At 43.3% G+C, this 23838-nt stretch overlaps 1 protein-coding gene across 3 annotated transcripts; it reads right to left on the bottom strand.

Annotated features, from left to right (window-relative positions):
* On the bottom strand, nucleotides 1–23611 carry riox2 (ribosomal oxygenase 2). 3 transcript variants are annotated; one of them, XM_046410822.1, is made up of 11 exons: nucleotides 23588–23611; nucleotides 23389–23474; nucleotides 19311–19753; nucleotides 18442–18561; nucleotides 12009–12137; nucleotides 11423–11526; nucleotides 10029–10131; nucleotides 2326–2491; nucleotides 2103–2191; nucleotides 1841–1972; nucleotides 1–207 (listed from the first exon to the last, which is right to left on the bottom strand). In XM_046410822.1, exons 3-11 carry the CDS (start codon nucleotides 19749–19751, stop codon nucleotides 55–57), a joined length of 1437 nt encoding a protein of 478 aa, XP_046266778.1. In that variant the 5' UTR covers nucleotides 19752–19753; nucleotides 23389–23474; nucleotides 23588–23611; the 3' UTR covers nucleotides 1–54. The 3 variants fall into 3 exon arrangements, with proteins under 3 accessions (XP_046266778.1, XP_046266777.1, XP_046266779.1); XM_046410821.1 differs by lacking the exon at nucleotides 23588–23611 and having other exon boundaries at nucleotides 23389–23554; XM_046410823.1 differs by lacking the exon at nucleotides 23588–23611 and having other exon boundaries at nucleotides 1841–1951; nucleotides 23389–23543.
* Between the last annotated feature and the right edge of the window lie 227 nt (nucleotides 23612–23838).

Genomic DNA, 23838 nt, shown 5'->3' with positions numbered 1-23838 from the left:
AAGTATTCAGATAATTTAATATTTCACTTAAGTGATATCTGATGTAGTGCTGTGTTATGGCACAATCAGCAGGCTTTCACTCCAAAGAGCCAGGACCAGACTGAGTTTGTCCTCCTGTGTGGGCAGCTGGAGCTGGGCCACAGCCAGCTGCTCTACCTGTTGGAGCTGCTGTAGGGCCCGGAGGTGGGAAAGAGGGAACTGCAGGCCCTGCAGAGACAAAGACACATGGAAATCGGGTTGGGACAACTAGGGACACATACACAGGAGAGTGTTCATTGCCAATACACTACCAAAGTGCAAGACAAGAATGCTTGAGGTATTCATTTGTGTCCACTGATGTCAGACCATGTATCAGCAGCTGTCAATACAGACTGAGAAAGGTTTTATCCCCTCTATAGCCATGCGATGGCTCACACACTCTCCCCATATACCAGACCCAGTGACTAATGTAGAACCAATGACCATGACCAATGCCCATGCACATAGAAACAATAGCCTTTCTCGCAATGCTTTCTGACTTACCTGTGATTGAAGACAAATCTTTTTAAAACAGCTCCCAAATATATGAATAGTTTAAAGTTTTAGGTTGTGTCCAAATTTCGCTAAAAATGAAAACTGAATGATGGACGCAGATAACAACTGAATTTTTATGACCTTGTCCATGTAAATGACAGACAACAAGAAGACTACAGCACAATTTTCCATTGGTACATGTAAGATGAGCTTGGGCCCAGAGAATTTGGCAGTGTTTCTGGCTCTTTATGATATATGGATTTCTGAATGGTTAATCAGAATTTTCAGATGCCGCAACAACCTGTGTTTACTGACAACAGCTTTCTGAAGAGTTCCCAAAGACATATGGTAATATCCTGTTGTCAGGGTGTTTTTATTATTTTTTTTTTAATTTAGTGCCACCTGAAGGATCAAAGGTCACAGGCCTTGACTTGTGCATGGAGAGATTTCTCCAGATTCTCTGAATTTTAAAAATTATATTATGGATTGTGGTGAAGTAAATTCCTTGAAAAACTCCTTGAAACTGAAGTAAAAGGTCTTGTTCCTCAACTGGTCATCAAAAAGGTCATTCAGACTCAATGGTACATAAATTCCCAATTACTTTATGGATTTAAATGCTAGCACAGAGGAATTTAAGAAGTAGTCTGAGACCTGACTGTATAACTTGATCACACTAGGACTAAAATGATGAAGGATGAGGGGTCTGTCAAAGACAGCAAGATATCAGTATAAATACTTGTATTATGATGTACTTGCTTTGATAAGATGCATGCAATAGTATCATCTTGCCTCATAAATATAGCCATATATTCAATGAACAATGCAAATAGTCGAGACACTGGGCATCCCTAGTTCCTAGTGTGAAAACAGAAAGGTGGAAAGTTATGCTATGTTATGCAGATGTGCATTGTATAATATCACAAAAGGAAGTGGAGGTGAAATGGCAGTGTGGTGCATGGTTCAACCTCAAAAACCCTGTTGGATAAGTGGAATATAATGCAAGCTGAAGTTCTAGCAGGAGATATGCTATGAGATGGAAGAAGCATCCTATATTGTCCAACACTTGTTTTAAGTCAAAGATACGATTGCTGGTTTATTGACAGGTTTCAGCAGAATGAGAGGATGTCAAAAGATGTATTAAATTGGACAGCCTCTGCAGGTTTTCTGAGGAAAATTTTTGCATTTTGACGATTATTTATTTACTTATGTCTGTTAATTAATAATTATGAAAATAATCATCAGATTAATTGACATGAAAATAATCAATAGTGACAGCCCTGCAAGCACATCAGCAAGAAGAACAGGATTCAGTGAGTCAGTGGCTTACCCTGGAGATGTCCCATTCCACATCTTCATCACAACTTTCACCCATCATGTGGCTCTCCCTTTTGTTCTTCAAAGAATGCAAGACAAAAACTACCAGCTCTGTGGCCTCATCCTGAAAAGCACACACACATAACTAAGCATGTCAGTGAAATCAATCTTTGCCAGGATATGCAATCAATGTTATCACAACAACAGAGCAGCCACTAGCACTGCCCAAACAGAGACTGGTCTTCATTCAGGGTCAACAAGCTGAAAGCACTTACTGTTCTCTCTTGGCTGGGCTCCACTGTTATTACCATATGTTCCTTAAACCTCAAAGACACCATATCCTCCAAGGTAGGAATCTTCCCAGCTGTGAGACACATACACACACACTTATATATGCACAAAACAGAAAAGCAAATTCTATGAAGGTCCACACAGTATTCAGACACCTGTCCATATTTACACACAAAAAAACACAAAAATGACCGCAAACAAGCTCACATGGTGTGAGCAGCTGCTGCTTGCTGTATGGTGGAAGTCTGTTCATGATGAAGTCTCTTTTCAGGTGGGTGGAGCGGATTTCTTGCATCCCTGTTTCCATTTTATTAGCCAGAGATCTAAGACCAGCAGCCAGCTGCCTTCTGACATCCAAGCCTTCACTGCTGCCCTACAAACATAAAAATAGCAGATAGTCAGTAATGACTGCTTGTGACTGAGGATGTGAATTAATGAGGTTATAGTACAACCATCAAATATACAACCTCAGAAGCAAAATGGCTGGAGTCATAAATCTCCAAGACATCAAAAAATGTTTCCTTCTGCGCAACAGTGTCAAAGTTTAGAATTTTTCACATACTGCCTAATTTGTAGGTATTGTAAAAATGTGAGTGAGGCAGCACAGCAGACCATGCACCATGCAAACTATCCATCTACCTACAGGTTGTCAACAGAAATTATACCATTCTCCCTCTAGTAATGGTAAATTTGTCTCACCACAAGGGTTAAAAGGAGTGGTTGAAACAAATTTGTGAGTATACAGAGGTCTCTGTGAGACTCCGAATACTTATAACCTGGTTTAGAATGGAGTTTTTCAGAGCAAAACCTCAAAGGGGCCAAAGGCAGAGTTACCTAGATCAGCTGTTGTCAAAGCATTAGCTCTTTAATATTGGCATCCCAATAACAGTGTCTGAATACAGGTAAAAACAATCATTCTTCAGACAGGTTCCTCAGATCCTTCCTGAGGTTCACTGTCCCAGTATATATAACGTGTATATATACACCTGCTCCCAGTGCCGGGTGTCACCCAGTATGGCCACGTTTTGCTGTACTTTGGTCCTTCCCTTCCGAAGCAGACTGAGCCAGGAAACTGAATGAAACAACCTCTTAACCAGATTTGAGATTGTGCCACCATTTGAACCCAATGTGTAATGTTTGCTGCCCAAAACTATCTTCTTCAGTCAGTGGCTGCACACGCTGCCTTCCTCTCATGACCACAGTTTGCCTCACTGACTGCGCACATCAGTGCACAGCAGACAGTGTCAGCCATCAAAAAAAATCTTGTTGCTTACCTCCTCCCCTACTCAGGGAAGAAACAAGGAAGACAACTTCAGCAGTCCTGACCCTCTCCACAGCTGCAGATGTGGCACAGACCCGTATTATGACATGGAGGACAATGCTCCAGAATCAGAATCAGAATCAGAATCAGCTTTATTTGCCAAGTATGTGTGACCATACAAGGAATTTGACTCCGGATTTTTCTCTGTCCTGTGCACCATACAAAATACAAAATAGCAATAATAATAATAAAAATGAAGAAAATGAAGAATAAAGTATTTACAAGAAAAGAAAAGAAAATATATATATATATATATATAGATATGTAGTGCAAACAGTGGAATGATGTAGTGCAAACAGTGTGATGGTTCACACAATGGCAGGTGGTTTGCGGGGAGATCAGGGAGACAGCCTGGGGGAAGAAACTGTTTTTGTGTCTGGTGGCCTTGGCATACAGAGCTCTGTAACGCCTACCAGAGGGAAGCAGATCAAACAGTTTGTGTGCAGGGTGTGAGGGGTCTGCAGTGATGCTTCCTGCCCGTTTTTTGACCCTGGACTTTTATAAGTCCTGAATCGAGGGCAGGTCGGCCCCGATGATTTTTTTCTGCAGACCTGATTATCCGTTGCAGTCTGTTTCTGTCCTGTTTGGTGGCCGATCCAAACCAGACAGTGATGGAAGTGCAGAGAACAGACTGGACGATGGAGGCGTAAAAGATGGTCAGCAGCTCCTGAGGCAGGTTGAACTTCTTCCGCTTTCGCAGAAAATACAACCTCTGCTGGGCCTTTTTCCTGATGAGGTCTACGTGGGACTTCCACTTGAGATCCCGGGCGATTGTGGTTCCCAGGAACTTAAAGGAGTCCACAGTAGACACTGTGTTGTTGAGAATGGTAAGGGGAGGTAAGGTGGGTGGGTTCTTCCTAAAGTCCACTGTCATCTCCACAGTCTTGAGTGGGTTAAGCTCCAGGTTGTTCCGACCACACCAGAGGACCAGCTGGTCTACTTCACGTCCCTGGGGTGTCAAGGTGATGCAGGATGAAGTGCAGTCCCATGTTGACTGCGTCATCCACCGACCGGTTTGCCCGGTAGGCAAACTGCAGGGGGTCAAGCCGGGGGCCTGTGATGAACTTCAGGTGGTTCAGCACCAGCCTCTCAAAGGATTTCATGACCACAGACGTCAGGGCGACGGGTCTGTAGTCATTCAACCCCGTGATGGTGGGTGTTTTTGGGGACTGGGATGATGGTGGAACGTTTGAAGCACAATGTACGGCTCCACGTGTTTTTTGCCATGGCATGAGTTTAAGTTTTACAGTAGTAGACATTTCTTTTCCCTAAGCTAGGTGGGTGAGAATAAATGACAAAATTAACAGGAAAATGGTTTCACTCTCCATTTTGACAATCCATTACCCATCAATGGGGTACTGGAGTCCATCTTATCATTTGTCAGAAATGGCCACTTAGAGTCCTTATGCAGGAGGGGCATCAGAGCACTGTTTTATCTGGATGATTGGACTATAATGGCAACATACAAAGAGCGCGCTGTGCCCCACATAGTAGAGCTTCTGAAGCATCTGTCAAAGCTGGGTTTTGTTATTAACTGGAAAAAGAGCTCTCCTCTTCCCTTCCCATCTATAACTTATCTGGGAGTGTGTCTGGATTCACTCAACATGAGAGTGAAATGTTAAATTCCCCAATGTTGCTCTTCAGGCCTCACAAAGTGGTGACAGCTCAGTCTTTGATGTGCAGTTCTCTGGGTGAAGGTCAGAAGAGAACGGCCAGATTGATTCCAGATGATAAAAAGGATACAGTAACTGATACACTTGTTACAACCAAGGTATCCAGAAGATCATCTCTGAATGCACAACACATCAAACCTTGAAGCAGATGGGCTACAGCAGCAGAAGACCACAATAGGTGCCTCTCTTGAATAGGACACTGAAGCTACAATTAACATAGGCTCACCAAAACTGGACAACAGAAGAACGGGAAAATGTTGCATGGTCTGATAAGTCTTGATTTCTGCTGCGAAATTTGGCCGAAATTTAGAGTCAGAATTTGGTAAACAACATGAAAGTATGGATCCATCCTTCCTTGTATCAATAGTTTAGGCTGGTCTTGGCACACATTGGGCCCCTTAGCACTAACTAAGCAATGTTCAAAGGCCGCAGCCCATATTATATTATCAGTATTGCTATCATAACAGTATTGCTGTTGACTATGTCCACCCCTTTATGACCACAATGGACCCATCTTCTGATGGATACATCTAGCAGGAGTACGTGCCATGTCACATAACTCAAATGATCTCAAAACTGTTTCTTGAACATGACGAGGTTACTGTACTCAAATGGTCTCCATAGTCACCAGATGCCAATCCAACCTCCATGCAAAGCAAAAAAATAAGTGTGTTCTGAGTTTGCCACATTACAGAAAAATATGTTATAAACCACCCAGACTAACAACAAAATGGTAATTTTTTTATCTCTCATTTAACCAAGTTAGCCATATGTATTACTAGCATAGCATAGTAATACAAAGCACACACAGTTTTCCAATCAGTCCTAACCAACCTCCCATTGTGGGGGATTACAAGAGGTGATTAACTGCTCTCTCACTCTGCTCTATGTATTTCTCTGACAAAGACATAGCTAGCTAGCTAGCAAAAACGCGGACTGTAGTAACTTTGTGACACTCCCAACTCACAAACAAGCAATAAAACCACAGACACAAACGAGCGCTGCTTTTGATAACAAGTGTTTTGATAAGAGTGTTAGGGGTTATCCTAAGTATGGCTCTAGTGCATCACCGAGCCACCATTTCAAACCTGCCAAAAAAAATCCTAAATTGAAAATTCTGAAAATCAGAATCAGAATCAGAATCAGAATTCCTTTATTTATCCCTGGAGGGAAATTCTTGTTTTTACAGACATTGCACATGCTGTATTCCCGACCAAGAAAGGAAAAAAGTGTGGAGTATAAAAATAGGATAAACAATAAAGATAGGATAAACAAAAAGTAAAATCTCAAAGTACAGGTATTTACAAAAACTGTATTCAAATTTTTTTAAGAAAATTTAAAATGCAGGTATGTACATGTGTAGAAGACCAATTGTATATATAAAGTGAGTGTGTCCGTCACAGTGCTGAGTTTAACAGTTTGATGGCGACAGGCAGGAATGATTTCCTGTGTCGCTCTGTGGTGCATCGTGGCAGTAAGAGTCTTTTGCTGAACGAGCTCCTGTAGCTGATCAGCACATTGTGGAGAGGGTGAGAGGGAAAGTCCAGTATAGTCCTTATTTTGGACAACATCCTCCTCTCAGACACCACTGTCAGAGTCCAGTTCCTCTCCCTTCTGGCCTTCTTGATGATTCTATTGAGTCTGTTAGTGTCCCTCACCCTCAGGCAGCTGCCCCAGCAGGCAACAGCATATGTGATGGCACTGGACACCACCGACTCATAGAACATCCTCAGCCGCCTCAAATAATAGAGGTGACTTTGGCCCTTTCTGTAGACAGTGTCCACGTTCTTGCACCAGTCCAGTTTGTGGTCCAAGTACACCCCCAGGTATTTGTAGTCCTCCACCACCTCCACAGTGTGCCTTTTGATGTTGATAGGGGTCACTGGAGCCTTAGTCCTTCTCAGGTCCACCACCAGTTCCTTGGTCTTTGCCATATTGAGCTGTAGGTGGTTTTTTCCGCTCCATGTGACAAAGTTGTCCACTACCGTCCTGTACTCTCTCTCATCCCCCCCAGTAACACACCCAACCCCTGCAGAGTCATCAGAAAATTTCTGAAGATGGCAGGACTCTGTGCAGTGCTTAAAGTCTGTGGTGTAGATCGTGAAGAGGAAGGGAGAGAGGACAGTCCCCTGTGGAGCCCCGGTGTTGCTGATCACTTCATCTGACAGGTAGCATTTCAGGCATACATACTGCGGTCTGCCCGTCAGATAGTCTGCAATCCAGGACACCAGTGGGGCATCCACCTGCATCGCTGTTAGCTTCTCAGCCAGCAGAGCTGGCCTGATGGTGTCAAACGCACTCGAGAAATCGAAGAACGTGATTCTCACAGTGCTTGCCGGCTTGTCCAGGTGAGTGTAGACTCTGTTCAGCAGGTAGATGATGGCATCGTCCACTCCAAGGCGGGGCTGGTAGGCGAACTGAAGGGGATCCTGAAGTGGTTGGACCATGGGCCGGAGCTGTTCCAGGACGAGTCTTTCCAGGGTCTTCATGATGTGTGACGTAAGGGCCACAGGCCACAGGCCTGTAGTCCTTGAGGTCGCTGGGACGCGGTGTCTTGGGACAGGAACGAGGCATGACGTCTTCCACACCACGGGGACCCTCTGAAGACTCAGACTCAGGTTGAAGACATGATGGAGTACTCCGCTTAGCTGGGGGGCACAGGCTTTCAGGACCCTGGGGCTCACACCATCTGGGCCTGCAGCTTTGCCTGCACGGAGTCTCTGCAGCTGTCTTCTCACCTGATCAGCTGTGAAGGTCATCGTTGGGGTGATGGGTGGGGGAGGAGTGCATGTGGTACCCAAGTGAGAGTGGTCCACCCAGGCTTCTGGGGACGAGGTGTGAGCGAGGCCATCCAGATGGAATGTGGGGGGAGGGAGAGAGGCTGAAGTGGCTGGTTGCTGCAACCATACTGCTGAGGAGTCGTTTGAAGCGTGAATTGGGGTCCCTGTGTCAAATCTGTTGAAAAACTGATTCTCCTCCGCTGTTTGGCCCGTAACCTGTGATGGTCCTCATGCCACTCCACACCTCTCTCATGTTGTTCTGCTGGAGTTTCCACTCCAGCTTCCTCCGGTACCTCTCCTTGGCCTCCCTGATCTTTATTCTCAGGGTGCGCTGAATAGCTCTCACCTCCTCCCTATTGCCTGCTCTGAAAGCCCTCTTCTTGTCATTGAGGATGGCTTTGATGTCCTTCGTTACCCACGGCTTGTTGTTGGGGTAACACTTCACCGTTGTGGTTGGGACAATGGTGTCCACACAGAAGTTTATGTAGGCAGTGATGCACTCAGTGAGCCCATCAATGTCCTGGCCGTGGGGCTCACAGAGTGCCTGCCAGTCTGTCACCTCAAAACAGCCCTGGAGTGTCTCATTGGCCTCGTCTGTCCATCTCCTCACAGTCCTTGAAGTTACAGGCAGACGCTTTACGAGAGGCACATAGCAGGGGGAGAGGTGGATCAGGTTGTGATCTGACCTGCCTAGTGGGGGGAGGGGGGGGAAGAGCTGTAACAATCCTTTGCATTAGCATACAGCAGATCTATTGTTCTTCCCTCTCTGGTAGGACAGTTCACAAACTGAGTGAAAGTGGGGAGTGTTTTGTCCAGGTTAGTATGGTTGAAATCACCCGAGATTGCAATGAATGCACTCGGGTGCTGAGTCTGTATCCGGGATATTGCAGAGTGAATAGTGTCACATGTCCTGCTGGGGTTTGCAGAGGGGGGAACATAAACAGTCACCATGACAACATGTGAAAACTCCCTGGGCAAGTAATATGGACGTAGTCCAACGGCACACAGTTCCACATCCGGGCTGCAGATGCGCTCCTTCACTGTGATGTGAGCTGGATTATACCACCGGTTGTTAACGAGCACGGCAAGCCCCCCCCCCCCTTGTGCTTACCGCTGGTAGAGCAGTCTCTGTCCGCACAGACCGTATGGAAGCCCGTTATTGTCACATTGTCGTCGGGTATGTCCTGGTGCAGCCATGTCTCTGTAAAGCACATCAAACTGCACTCCTGGTATTCCTTCTGACTCTGCGACAGTGCCGTCAGTTCGTCATCTTATTCCCGAGTGACCTCACATTTCCCATGACGATAGAGGGGAGACACGGCTTAAACTTCCCAGTCATAAGCCTCCGTTGTTTCAAAGCTTCCCTCTTCCTCCGTAACTTTTTATTTCCCCTGCATCCCCTGTGAGTTTTAATCCAGCATTCAGCAGGGATTACTCTCGGTGTTTTCCCTGGAGTGGTGGCCGGCTTCAGGTCCATCAGCTGATCCCGAGTGTAAACAATGCAGGCAGCGAGGAGTTGCATCGCCCCTCCGAAAAGTGTAGTTCAGCGACGAACAAAAACACCAAAAAGACCCACAACTTTCCTGGTGTGTGGTAGATAGAAAACAGTGTAGTCCAGAGTAAAAGAAAGTAAAAGGAGTCGCGAAAATATAATAAAAACAGTAGAAAACAGTGAGAAATATCGGGAGCATCTGTAACAGGCTGCACACGTATTGACGCATGCGCACTGATGATGATGAAAACTGTTATAACAGTCCAATTCCACAATTCACTTACAACAAAGTTCACATTCTTTTCATGTTTTCACCAACAATTTTCTGACTCTTTTTTCAAAACACATTAAACACATCTCTGAATCGGCTTTACAAAAGACTTTAAAACAATTTGAGAGTGAACACAGTGACTGGATAACTACAGAAGGCTTAAGCACTAGATGCCCTCCAAAACAGGTTCTATCCATACCCACCACCACTGACTGTCTGCATACACATAAATATCAACATGTAGACTTGGTGCTCACGATTCATAGATTTAGACACATGAATCTCCATACAGAAACTGCAAGGACTGTCGCATGAACCATTCCAGCTGAACAGAGTTTTTAGTTTTGCCAAAGTAAACCAAACCAAGTTTTACCAGTAAGAGTTTTCTGGGCATGCCCTCTCTCAGGCCGACTTCAGTCTTGCTGCTGTCACACAGAAAGCTTGGGAATATGTCTAACAGCAGATCTCCCCATGACCTGAGGTAAGGACAGATACAGAATGCAAGTGAAAACAGTATCAGAGAACATGACATTCTTTATCAGCTACATCATAAAGGGGCAATTATCTAACAACCCTACACCTGTTGGTCATCCATCTGTAGAGGTGAATGTGAGATGTAGCCAGATGCGAACACGACATTATTGCTATAGCACCTCACATAAGCCAGCGTGTTATGTTGCCATGTATATTTTGTAATATTTTTTGTTCTCTGTTCAAGACATGCTGAAGAAATTGTACAATGAAAACACAGTCATTAAATGTAATTAAAATTTAATACATAGTACATTTCTTTCTGGGTGGTTCATGGTAGTGCATTGGTTAGCACTATTGCCTCACAGCAATAAGGTTCTTGGCTTGAACCCCAGCCAGGGTCTTTCTGTGTGGAGTTTGCATGATGTCTGCATGTCTGGGTTCCCTCCAGGTATACTGGCTTTCTGCTACACTCCAAAGACATGCAGGTAAGGTTAACTGGTAACTATGAATGTGAACATGAGTGTGAATGATTTGTTTGTTGTTGCTCAGGATAAGCAGTGATAGATAATGGATGGACATTTCTTGAGCGAAATCCCACATTTACTGTATCGTGCATGTCTAACTTTTTATCAAATGATGCATTTATAACAGTAACAGAAATTGTGGAGTTTGATGATTTAAGTCAGAAGCTAACAGTAATTCCTGCTGGTTTTAATGAGCTCCTTGACACAGCACCATCATACCACCTGGTTGATGTCTGACAGAAACATTAATGAAAAGATGGCATGCAGGTCACCAAACTACATCACAGTTGTACAAAACAAACAGAAAATATAGACCCACAGAAGCCAGTACAGCTTTGTATTCAGAATTTTTTTGCGTGGAGTTACTCTTGTATTGGCTCTACAGTGCAGCACAAGGAAGTTTTCTCTGCTTTTGATCTTACTGATCTGATTCAGACAATACAATACAATAATACAATAAATTAATACAAAAGTCTACATAGGGTGTGTAAGGGAACACACAACATGCATTGGCGCTATACATGCATTAGCACGCCCTAAAGCATGTTATTGCACTTTATCTGCTGTTTTACATGCATAACTACAGTGACTGTGTGTTGGGCTTGAAGTGCTGCCAACGCAACACTCAACACTGTGCCTGAACGCATCCTGTGCAGACACAGACAAAGGACTGAAGCTGCGGCCGCTCTGATAACATGCTGCTTTCACAATGCCTCCAGTGTAAACACAATGTTAACATAAAGACTATGGAGAATAGCATCCTTCATACATTCTCTGGTAGGTGCTAAGAGTCAGGTGAGTGGAGTGGTCCACTCCTGCTGGAGTGCTGGCTTGATGGATTGTGCCTCTGGGAAAATAGAGAAGATCTCCTGCCTATGGAAAGAGACAATAATTTCCACTGAGAAACATGGTGCCTTCACTTTGAGACTATTTTACATAGGACTGTTAGAGAGCTTTATCATCTGACAGATCACCTGAAGCTCAATATCAACAAAATCATTTGCGTGTCCAAAATTGTGGACATCTGCTGTGTGTTTATTAAGTATAAATCCAAGGAGAGAAACAAAAAATAGAATCAAATTCTTTCTATATGTTCACATGCTTGGTCAATAAAATTGTCATAATTAGTGTGGAAGTTCTACAGCTATGTCCAGAATGTGTTTTGAGAGGTCACACTGAGCTTGATACCAAAGTACGAGTTCAGTCCAAGTGGACTTTGGTGCCAAATCTGAAGAAAGTGTTCCGCATTCACAAGGACTGGACAGACAGAGGTTGTCGAGGTACAAAAAGTGACACTGAACAAAACATTGGGTTCGTGTTTTGTTAATAGTTTTGGAAAACAAATAGTGCTGTACCTTCAGTACAATATCATGAGTTGGGCTGCCAATCCTCTGCTGTGACTCCACACTGTACTCTGTTGCCAAGGGAACAGTAGGTCTGTACAGAAGCCAACGTTTCTGTCCCTCAAGCTGCAGAATAAACACCTGGGAAAACAGCACCATCAGCATAACGGGGAAAAAAAGCATTATGTTAACAAGTTGGTAAGTTGGTACCCACTGTCTGCTGATCAGGATTTCCAATTCCAAATTACTGCAAGCAGGTTTCTTCAAGGCACAAAAAGTTCTGATGATAATAATAATAACAACAATAATAATAACTGACTAATTTATTCTGCCTGAAAAGTACTTTCATGTTTTCACATGAAGTTCAAAGTGTCCTCCATTAATAAAGCTTACAGAAGAAAATTTAATGTTGAGCTTGAATGCTACTGCGGCAAAAGGAGGACTGGAGACTACACGGAGAACCAATCAATGGCAGTCAGCATTTTGTGTTTGTTGGTAAGTCACAAATCCCTGTGTTGGCTAACAAATGCGTGAAAGAACATTTACACAGTGCTGTCACTCAGTTAAAGTCTGACAAACATAAAATTAAGAAGCAGCAAGAAGCTATCAATTAGTTAATATTAACTCACTCGTGTTTAGGCATGAATTTAATGTTGCCATTTCAACGGTGCTAACAAATGTAATGTATTGCTTTGTCATTTGCATCAGAGTCTGGCTAGCAGAGCACCAGTCTCAACAGGGAAGCCCAGACTGTCCTCTCCTCGCCTACTTCCACCAGCTCATCTGAGGGGACACCAAGGTCAGGCGAGAGACATAGTCCCTCCATCGTGTCCTTGGTCTACCCCGGGTCTCCTGCCAGATGGACATGCCCGAAACAACTCCCCAAGAAGACATCCTATCCTAACCAGATGCCTGAACTACCTCAACTGACTCCTCTCGATGCAAAGGAGCAGCGGCTCTGTTATGAGCCCCTCTCCGATGTCCAAGCTACACACCCCATCTCTACTCATCTCTACACTCTGCAGAGGAAAGTCATTTTGACAACTTGTCAAACTCGTGCAATATATTTACATTCTGTACATCTACAAAAGTACTATTTATTACAAATACTCACTGTGCAATAATAATTACATATGTATATATGCTGACTGACTTTTTATACAAACTACCTCACTTTCAAGTACTTTTTACTGCATATTTATTGTGTGTATATATTATATTTTTTGCTTTTTTTTCTTTTAAAAAGAATATGCCACTGTACCGAAATTTCGTTTGTGATGAAAATCCAAATGACAAATAAAGAAAGTCTAAGTCTAAGTTCTTGTGTCCAGGATCTTGCTCTTTCGGCCACTACCCACAGCTTGCGACCATAGGTGGGACTCATGCCCTCCTCAATTTGTGGAGGAAGTAGAGGCATGTTTGAGCCTTCTTGTCCAGCAATGTGGTGTTTGGAGGACCAGGAGAAGTCCTCAGAGATGAGCAACCCGAGGAACTTGGTGCTGCTCACCATCTCCACAGCAGCATTGTCAATCAGAGGGGGATGCTGTGACTGTCCTCTACTGAAGTCGTCTACAATTTCTTTGGTCTTCCCCACATTCACGAAGAGACTGCTGTCTTTATAGTATCTGCATCACAGCAGATGCTGGCCCAATCTGCCAGTCACCCGCTCCATTTTTCCCCTCACTTGAGCACAAGACCCCGACATACTTCAAATCCTCCACTTGGGACAGCAATTTTCCTCCAACTCGGAGTGGGCAAACCACCCCTTTTCCAGATGACAACCATGACCCCTGGAAACCACCCCAGTACAAGCTGGAGGTCACTGTTCAATGCCATCAATAGGACCTTGTCATCTGCAAAAAGCAGAGATGGAATCCTAAGGTCACCAAACACACCTAGAACTTCTGTCCATAAAAATTATGTACAGAACCGGTGAAATAAGGCAGCCCAACCCTAACTGGGAACAAGTTTGACTTACTGCTGGGAAACCACGCAAACAACAAAGGCAAACCAAGTTTTCATTCTGACAATAAAGAGATTGGATCGCCCGTAGCAATCTACCCCATATTCACGGAGCCGTTTAACTACCTTAGTGACTTATGCCACTTATGTCACTCCAACGAAATTTGTTCTCTGCATTTAACCCACCCAAGTGACGTGCACACACACACAGCAAACCCGGGGCAGTGGGCGACCGCGTGCAGCGCCCGGGGAGCAGTGGGGGTTAGGTACCTTGCTCAAGGGTACCTCAGCCATGGACACCGGGAGGGGGAATCGAACCAGCGATCCACCGGTTACGGGTCCGACACCCTAACCGCTGATCCACGACTGCCCTAAAAAAGAGATCCTCAATGTATTCCTTCCACCATCCAACTATATCCTCAGTCAAGGTCAGCAGCTCCCCATTCCCTACTGTAGCATGGACTGAGTCGCCGGACAGTTTGCAACAATTTCTTCGAGACAGACCAAAAGTCTGTGTCCATGCTATCACTGAACTCCTCCCATATCCGGGTTTATCTGGCATCCTCCTGACAACGTGATTTCAGCTGAATACAAGCTTGGAATTTTAGTGTAAAGTGTAGTGTAGAGTTTTGTGTTTTAGCTACAAACTGGGACAGGGCTGGTACAGATAAAGACAACCTTGGTACAAGTGACTTTTACCCCAATTCTGCAGAACCACCAAAGTCACTAAGCAGTGCTGCTCTTGCCTGATAGCAAGCAGCTATCTGGGAATGCAATTGCTGCTTGTGTGTGTGGGTGTGTGGTTGTGACAGTAGGCTTATGCCTACTAATTTTTCATTCACTGCTTTCATTTGTTGCATCTTCCAGTGCGGTGCAGCAGTGAAAGTGTTATTCTGCTACCTGCTGGTATGTTCATGTTTTCATTGTGTAAATGTTCTGTAAATTTCAGTAAACTATGCATTCATTAATAATCAATTATGGTTTCTGAATGCCATGTATGTTTCTACCAATGTCATAACATGCTTCATGGACTAAAGAGCCACTTTGCTAATGATGTCTGTATACTGTACACTGTACTCATAATATTTACTGTAATGTAATTCCATGTATAGTCAGTTTAGAGTAGCATTGCCTGGGTTTTGCTTCTGGCTAAGATCGATCATATGGTACTGTGCGTCTGTGCGTGAGAGAAAAATATGTTTTCAAAGTGCCAGTGTTGGTGATTTCTCTGATCAGCAAAAAGTAAAAAGGTTATATTTGTGAAATATAATAATTATATATATATATATATATATATATATACATATATATATATATATATATATCAAATAAAGTATTTTGTGAAAAACATGTAAGTATGATATAAATATCATTCATGTTTTTGAGTACCAATGTACCTCCTTTGAAGCCACTCACATTGTGTGTGTGTGTGTGTGTGTGTGTGTACATGTGTGTTGGTTTGAGAGATATAGTCAAGCCGGCGGTGCAAACGTTTTCTCTGATCAACCTAGAGTACAAAAATATATGTGCATATGATATAAATGTCATTCATGTTTTTAAAATACCAATGTACTGCCTTTGGAGTTCACATGCTGCATGTGTCTGAAAGAAATTTTGTCTACACACAGCAAAAATAAATGTAAAATTGGGGGAGAAAGGGGGGGAGTTTTGGTAGGTAGAAAGGGAGTTTTACTGTCTAAGCTTTTTTAATTACATAGTGTTTGAAGAAAATGTGACTGGTGAAATGTGTACACCTTACCATCCACCTGTACATGGATGTTAGACAAACACTTTGCCCTTTCATAATAAATGTAGCCCTTTGATGGCCCCTGACTCACAAAAATCTGAGATTCACCACGCTAAAGACACACACATGGCCACCCTCCTCCCCCCACTGGGAAAAGTCGATCACAATCTGGTGTTTCTTCAGTCTGAGTACACACCGAAGATTCAGAGGCAGCCCACAACCACCCACTGCTTCAGGAAGTGGTCTCCTGAGGCAGAGGAGATCCTGAGGGACTGCTTCGATTCCACGGATTGGAATGTGCTGAAACTGTGCGCCACTTCCCCAACAACAAGCCCTGGATTACCGACATCAAGGATGTCCTCAATAGAAAAATAGGGCGTTCAAGGAGGGAAACAGGGAAGAGCTGAAGCAGGTACAGAGAGAGCTCAAGGTCCACCTGAAGGAGGCCAAGGAGTCCTACAGTAGGAAGGTGGAACAGAAACCGCAACAAAACAACATGAGGAAGGTCTGGGAGGGGATGAAGACCACCACAGGTTGCAAAAAGACCTGCAGCACTGCAGAAGGGGACGCAGAGAGAGTGAACCAGTTCAACCAGTTCTTCAACAGGTTTGACTCTCATGCTAATGTCTCCATTCCTCCCTCTAACCCCTCAACCCACTCAAAACCCATCCACACCCATCCTCATGCAAATAGGTCTGCTTCCTCCTTCATGCACTCAGCACAAACCCCCCAACACAAGGACACAGACTCAGACCCCATCAACATCACTTGTCACCAGGTTAGCAGGGAGCTGAAGAAACTTTGCTCCAGCAAGGCAGCTGGCCCGGACAAGGTGTGTCCGAGAATGCTTAAGGCCTGTGCTATGGAGCTGGGGAAGAATCTTCAAAATGAGCATTCACCAGGGGAAGGTTCCAATCCTGTGGAAGACATCCTGTCTTGTCCCAGTCCCCAAGAGGCTACACCCGAGACAGCCCAACGACTTCAGACCGGTGGCCCTAACATCACACGTGATGAAGACACTGGAACGGCTGATGCTCCACCATCTCAGACCCCAGGCCCGTCACGCCCAGGACCCCCTGCAGTTTGCCTATCAGGCAAAGGCAGGGGTGGAAGACGCCATCCTGTACCTGCTGCACAAGGCCCACTCTTACCTCAACAACGGAAGCAGTGCTGTGAGGATCATGTTCTTCGACTTCTCCAGCGCTTTCAACACCATCCAGCCGGTCCTCCTGAGAGACAAGCTGCACAACATGAGAGTGGACCCACACCTGATCTCCTGGATCAAGGATTACCTCTCATAGAGACCGCAGTTTGTTAAGCTGGGTGACTGCACATCTGACACCCTGCTGGGCAGCACCGAAGCACCTCAGGGCACAGTGCTCTCCCCGGTCCTGTTCACACTCTATACGTCTGATTTCCAGTACCAGTCGGAGCTCTGCCACATGCAGAAGTACTCAGATACTGTGATAATGGGATGCATTGAGGATGGACGGGAGGGGGAATGCAGGAGCCTGGTGAGGGACTTTGCTGAATGGTGCTGGGCTAACAAGCTGCAACTCAACACATCCAAAACCAAGGAGTTGGTGGTTGACTTCACGAGGAACAGACCCCATTCCACACCGGTCTCCATCGAGGGCACGGAGGTGGAGGTGGTCAGGATGTACAAGTACCTGGGTCTGCAGTTGGATGACAGACTGGACTGGTCAGTGAACACAGACACCATCCACAGGAAAACACAGTCATCTATATTTCCCAAGGAGGCTGGGGTCCTTTAACATCTGCAAAAAACTGCTGCTGATGTTCTACCAGACTGTGGTGGCCAGTGTCCTCTTCTATGCTGTGGTGTGCTGGGGAGGCAGCATCAAGAAGAGGGATGTAACATGGCTGGACAGACTGGTGCGAAGGGCAAGATGTGTGGTGGGCACAGAGCTGGACTCTGTAGTGTCAGTAGCAGAAAAGCGGACCCTGGATAAGATCCTGTCCATACTGGACAATGCTGATCAGTCAGAAGACTGTGTTCAGCACCAGGCTGCTGTCTCTGACCTGCTCCACAAATATACTCAGGAACTTGTTTGTTCCCCTGGCCATTAGACTCTACAACACATCTCTGGGTGTTCAGGGGTCACGATCCCAGCGACAGTCTGTGTCTGAGTCACATTAGGTGTAAAAATCACATTTATTTATTGGACATTTATTGGACCTACCTCATATGTTTGGGGGTTTTTTTTTGCACAATTAACCTGCACTTTATAACTCATTTCTGAGTAGCAATTTGTTTACATATGTTTACACTGTAGCTTTTTTTTTGTTTGCTTTTTACACAGTCAATCTGGTCGACCTGCTTTCTCTGCACTCTATTGTACTTATTTACCTAGCATATGTTAGTTTATTTAGTATGTTTAGTCTATTTTTCCCACTGACAGTCAGGTCTTCTTTGGTTGTTTGTTTGCATACTTTTGACTAACCTACACTGCTGTAATGGGACATTGGATGATTGAATTTCCCTCAGGATCAATATCTATCAATCTATCTATCTATCTTGCTTACTGTGGTACTTCTGATTTTTCAACTTAATTATTTACAGCACTCTTTCCACTAATGATGAAATTACCACCATCAGTGAGTAATTTTCATAAAGGTTGTAACAGGCTCACAGTGATTTAGGGGTTCAGTCATCAACAGTTTGTGGAATAGGGTGTGCCATAAATATGTCCAATCCTGGATACAATGTTGTACCTCAACATCATCATAGTGAACCGGAAGGCCCTGGGACTCCTGTGGTGTGATATAGACATTAGAGCCTACCAAGGCTCCAAAGAAACACTCCAGTTTCTCCTGGATACTCCATAGCTCATCCTAATGACAAACAGAAAAAACATTATATGAAAGTTGCTCATGACAAATGTTCATTCAACTATCTAATCCAAGTTAAAAAATAAAAAAAAGAACAAAAAAACTTTGAAGAAAGAAAAAAACTTAAACCCTTTTTACCGCTTGTTTATTTGAACTAATTGTCATAAAAACAATTGAAACTAATTATTCAGTCCCAAACAGCATAACATACCTACTTTATACTTCCCTATGTTACAATTTAAAAACAAAACTATAAACTAATGAATAAATCACATCACAAAAATAAAGTTTTTCAAAGGTGGAGTGTAGAGAATTAATTCAAGAGTGTTGCAGCATGAGGACAAAAACAGGTCTGCAGTCTGGCTGTATGGCTGTGGAAAGTTTTGTGTCTTTTGCCAGCTAGCAACAGGGTAAACGGACTGTGGCTGGGGTAGCTGTTGCCTTTTAGCATCCTGTGGGATACTTGTGAACTACATTTCAACCACCTTCAACACTAGAGTTCAACACTGAAAATACATGTACCTTGCTACCACTAAATGAAAGCAAGAGTGTGATCTTTCTATTTTGATTAATTATTATAATAATTATTGTCAACAAATATTTAATGATGCATTTAAGAATTTTTACATTTTCTGGTAAAAACTGTTTATACTATAAACAGAGTGCTAATAACAGATTAGACTGACTTCAGCAATAGTATGGCAAGTAAGGCAACAAAGCTATGATTTCCTCTTTGCTGGCAGGAGTCTCACCTTGAACCTCTGTGGCTGGTGGAACTGGATGGTGGCCTTATTCTGAACCAAGTTCTTCCCAAGATCACTGTTCTTAACTTGCCCCTTCTTGTTGAGTATTTTTTTCTTGCCGTTGATACAGCGAACAACATTGATGTCCCTGTAGTATTCCAGACCTTGAGAACACAAGCTCTGCAGGTCAGACAGCTGGAACAAAGACTGGTAGTAAGAGGCTGTGCTGGCATCAGACCTCTGCAAATGGAGGGGTTTCTTCTCCCAGTGCTCCCTGAAGAACTGCTCTGTTTCCATGGGCTGGATGAGGCTCTTGAATAAGCTGACTGGGCTGTGAAAGCACAGAAGGGATGGAGTCTCGGGGTGCATTACTTTGCTCTGTTTACGAGGGACCTGGACATCATCAGTTCTCTGCCTCTTGACACTCTTCACTTTGCTTTTCTTTGGCATTTCTAAGGAAAATATCGAAGAATATCAAGTGTAAGATGGTCAACTAAAATCAGGGTGTATCTCAGAGGTAGTGGAAAATTATTTGTTGTTATGTCCAGAAATTAGGAAAGAATCTACTAAGCCTTGCTGCCATACCTGCTACCACAAAATATGTTTTTTCCCCCCAGCCAAACTGCTCCACAGACAACACTATTTCCTCAGCACTCCACCTGAGCCTGACACATCTGAAGGAGAACACCTACGTGCAAATGCTACTTGTTGACTTCAGTTCAGCACCTTGTTAGCAAACTGGCCCCTTAGGCCTCAGCACCCCCTGTATAACTGGCTACTTGACTTCCTCACAAACAGGCGTCAGACTCTGCAAGCTGGTAACAACATCTCCAATACCATGTTTCTGAGTACCAGTTCCCCCCAGGGCTGTGTCCTGAGCCCATTATTGTTCAGCCTGATAACCCAAGACTGCTGTGCCAGATTTCCCACCAACCACATCATGAAGTACATAGACAACACAACAGTTGTGGGTTGCATCAGGAATGGCAATGACATATAGAGAGGGGTTGAAGGGACTGGAGCAACCAAAACAACCTGGTCCTCAACACTGAAAAAACAAAGATCATCACTGATTTAAGGAGACACTAGCACAGTCATGTGCCGCGCCCTTCATCAATGACACCGCAGTGGAGTTTCTCAGTAGCACCAAGTTCCTGAGGGTGCATGCATGAAACAGAACAATTTGGAACTGTTAATCACATTCTTCAATAACATCTTGGAAGCAACGGTTAACCAGTGTTATTAACGTTATTAGTAACACAAGTTTCTGCATACACTGGCAAATAATTGTGCTCACAGTAGCACCACTTAGTGTCTACTGAAATGAGTCAATCAAAGGGATGACACACAAAGACAAACAACCTGAAACACACACACTCGAGACACCCAGGGGCAATGTAGGGTAGTCAATTAACCTAATGTGCATGGTTTTTGTATTGTGGGAAGAATTAAGATTTAATGAACAATGATGATTTAATATTCCAGAGCTCTAATAAGATTTACTGTGTTAAAAGTCTACACTAGACTTTCTTCCTCTTTTCTAAACATGTACTATAAACTACACTTGTCTTTCCTATAAAATCCATGCACACCAAAGGAAAAGAAATTAAAATTAATTTATATTATCATGCATTTAAAAATAAAAATCAAAGTTTTTCAAAACTTGCAACTGTTAGACTTGCAGTGTTGATCTTCAGATTATTTTCAAGCAATTTATTTCTAATGTCTAGGGTTCCTGCAGCCAGCCAATTAATCAAATCGTTTTTATTATGACCAACCACTTCAGTCTTGCCATGTTATTTTGAGCTGCAATAAAGGAATATGAGTGTGTGGAATCCTGTCGACAATGAAAGAGATTACACAATTAAAATGCAGCCTACATTATTCTGTATTTATTGTATTAAGCTGTCCATCCATTTGTTATAATCTCTGTTTAAAACGAAAGTGAAAATGGAAAGTCTACTGTCACCGTATTATGCGCACTTTATATCATCGCCAATTCTGATTGGCTGCAGGGTGTCAATTAATTCCTGAAAATGGAGACCAACTTAGCATCTTAACTTTAAGGGAATGTTCTCTAAAGGTTATACAGAAACCTAACAAAGCCCAACGTTCCCTAAACATTGAGGGAACCAACCAACCAGCACGTTCTCCTGTGGTTGCACTGTTATCTCCACTCAGCATTATGTTTGGTTGTTTTTTGGTTGATCTGAGAACTACTGAATCAGGAATCCCCTCAGATGTTTTATTAGGAATGTCACACTTTAGCCAGCTGACGGATGTGTTGCCCTTGCTTTAGTGTAAAGTGATGTAGCCTAATCAGTGTCATTGTTTTATTGTGTAGCAGGAGTAGGTGAGAATAGGCATTACTTCATCACCAGCATTTAGTCATATCACCTACACCATTAAAGGAGAAATGACTATTCGTGAGCCATTTAGTATGTACGTATGGATATAATTAGTATGGAAATAGCATTGTCTGCTGCTCTCAATGCAGCCTATGCTCTTAATGTAAATGCCCTTCAATTTTATTGGCACCAGAAGATGGCTAGAAGGATAAAGTGGGAAAAAAATACTTTTATCAAAATTACATGTCACAATTATTGGCACCCCAGTACAACTAAAATTATCCTGTTCATAGTTTGTATTAAACTTTTGTTTGTTTGTTAATTTTTTTTTTTTACAGCAACACTTCCTAGAAACTCTTGGAGGCAAATGTAGAGGCAGCAATTCGACGGATTCTTCGACGTGTGGCAACCAACAACGTCCTTGCGCAGTACAGCCTACGGGGGAGAATGGCGAAAAGGTCCTTCGAAGAACTAACACTGTGCAAGATTATAACAGGTGAGTATTTATATATTGTTCACATTAGTTATATGCCAAGTTTGACTAATGAGGTTTTGACGTGTAACTTTCCTTTGTTTCGGCTTTTATCTCTAGCGGCCTGTGTGAAGAAATGCTCTGGACAGACCGAAGCCAAAATCGAGTAGTGCATAGGACAAGCGCTCAAGTTTTCTCCACACAGACGGTAAATTAAACTTCTGCTGTCTCTGTCTGTCTCAGTTGAATGTTCAAAATAATTAAATGAACTGGAAATCTTTCAATCGCTTTAGGTGATCAGAAATTTCTGGGTTTCTCATGCTTTTGTGAACTTGAGGTCATTCTTCTTGTGTTTAAACTTTTGTTTCTTATTCTTTTTAGGTCAGTTTCGGGACCAGCCATCCAGAAGTTCTCCGTCAGTGCTGATGATGACAGCACGTCTCAGCGGCCACATTAAAAACAACTATTTTACAACCAACCAATCTTTGCACCTCTTTTACTTTTTATTTTATATTTATTTTATTGTCTGCTATAATTTTCTATTATTATATTTTATATTAAACTTTCAAGTCCTGCCAAATTTGCCTGTTCATTCATCACTGACCATATTCTCAGGTAAAAACCAAAAAATAACATTCTACAGAGATGCAATGTTAGCTGAACATAATGGAGGATAATGTTCAAGGAAACAAACATGCAACCAACAACATTAGGGGAACGCTGAGGGAACCAAACATGTAATCAACACGTTTTGAGAACGGGAAAAACGTAACCAAAAGTAACGTTCAGGGAACGCGACTGCAACCTGAAGCTAACGTTCTCAAAACGTTCTGGGAACCAAAATGTGCTACTAGGGTGGATGCGGACTCGACACTGGAAATACATTTCATTGAAAGAAAAAAAAAACATCGCTCAGTAGTCCTCAGTTGCCTCATCTTCACCACAGGATAATTGGCTATCTCATTAATCTCACTTTAAGAGACTCACATTGAGTCTTTATGTCCACAAATAGTTTACTGAATTAACCATACAACTGTAGATGCATCCAAAAAGTAAAGACCGTGTCACCGTTTAAACAGTTTTTAATCATAAACTAGTTTTCCAATGCAGCCATGAGAGCTCCCGCAAGGAACATGTAGTTCATGAGAAGTTGAATTCGGCACCTCAAGCACGGCAGCAGCTCAGCTTTCTCGATAAACCTTTCCTGATTCACATATATTCACGCGTATATTGCGTAAATGTTACAATTTAACTACTTTCTACTCACCTTTCCAACAGCGTCTGAGAAAGACCCTTCACTGTTCCACGTGATCTGATTGTGTTTCCCTGAATATGTCCGACTGGAAACTACGCCTGAGGCGAAAGGAGGTAATTTTATGGAAAGCCAAGAGGTTCAAAAATGTTGATTCACCCATTATCTAAAAGATGTGTTTTTGTCTTCGGTCTTTGGTTGTTTATTTACTCACATAAAACACTGCCAGTGGAATTCCGAACCTGCTAAGTTTACGAAAATCGAGTGTGTGTTTCTGGAGGAGCCTGTAGACGAAGAAGCAATACTGATTCACAGAGAAATGTGATTGCGTCGGGCGAGGATTTTCCTCGCACGTCTGGATAATCTTTCATACTGTCCCGACTTTTTATATGAGCCTTATCGTTTTTCGTTACAGTCACTGCAATACATTCACAACCTCATCCGTCCTCTCATCGCTCACATCAC

This window comes from Scatophagus argus, chromosome 14 (genome assembly GCF_020382885.2).
Source record: "Scatophagus argus isolate fScaArg1 chromosome 14, fScaArg1.pri, whole genome shotgun sequence".
Lineage (NCBI taxonomy): Eukaryota > Metazoa > Chordata > Actinopteri > Scatophagidae > Scatophagus > Scatophagus argus.
This window is presented reverse-complemented; position numbering and strand designations above follow the sequence as displayed.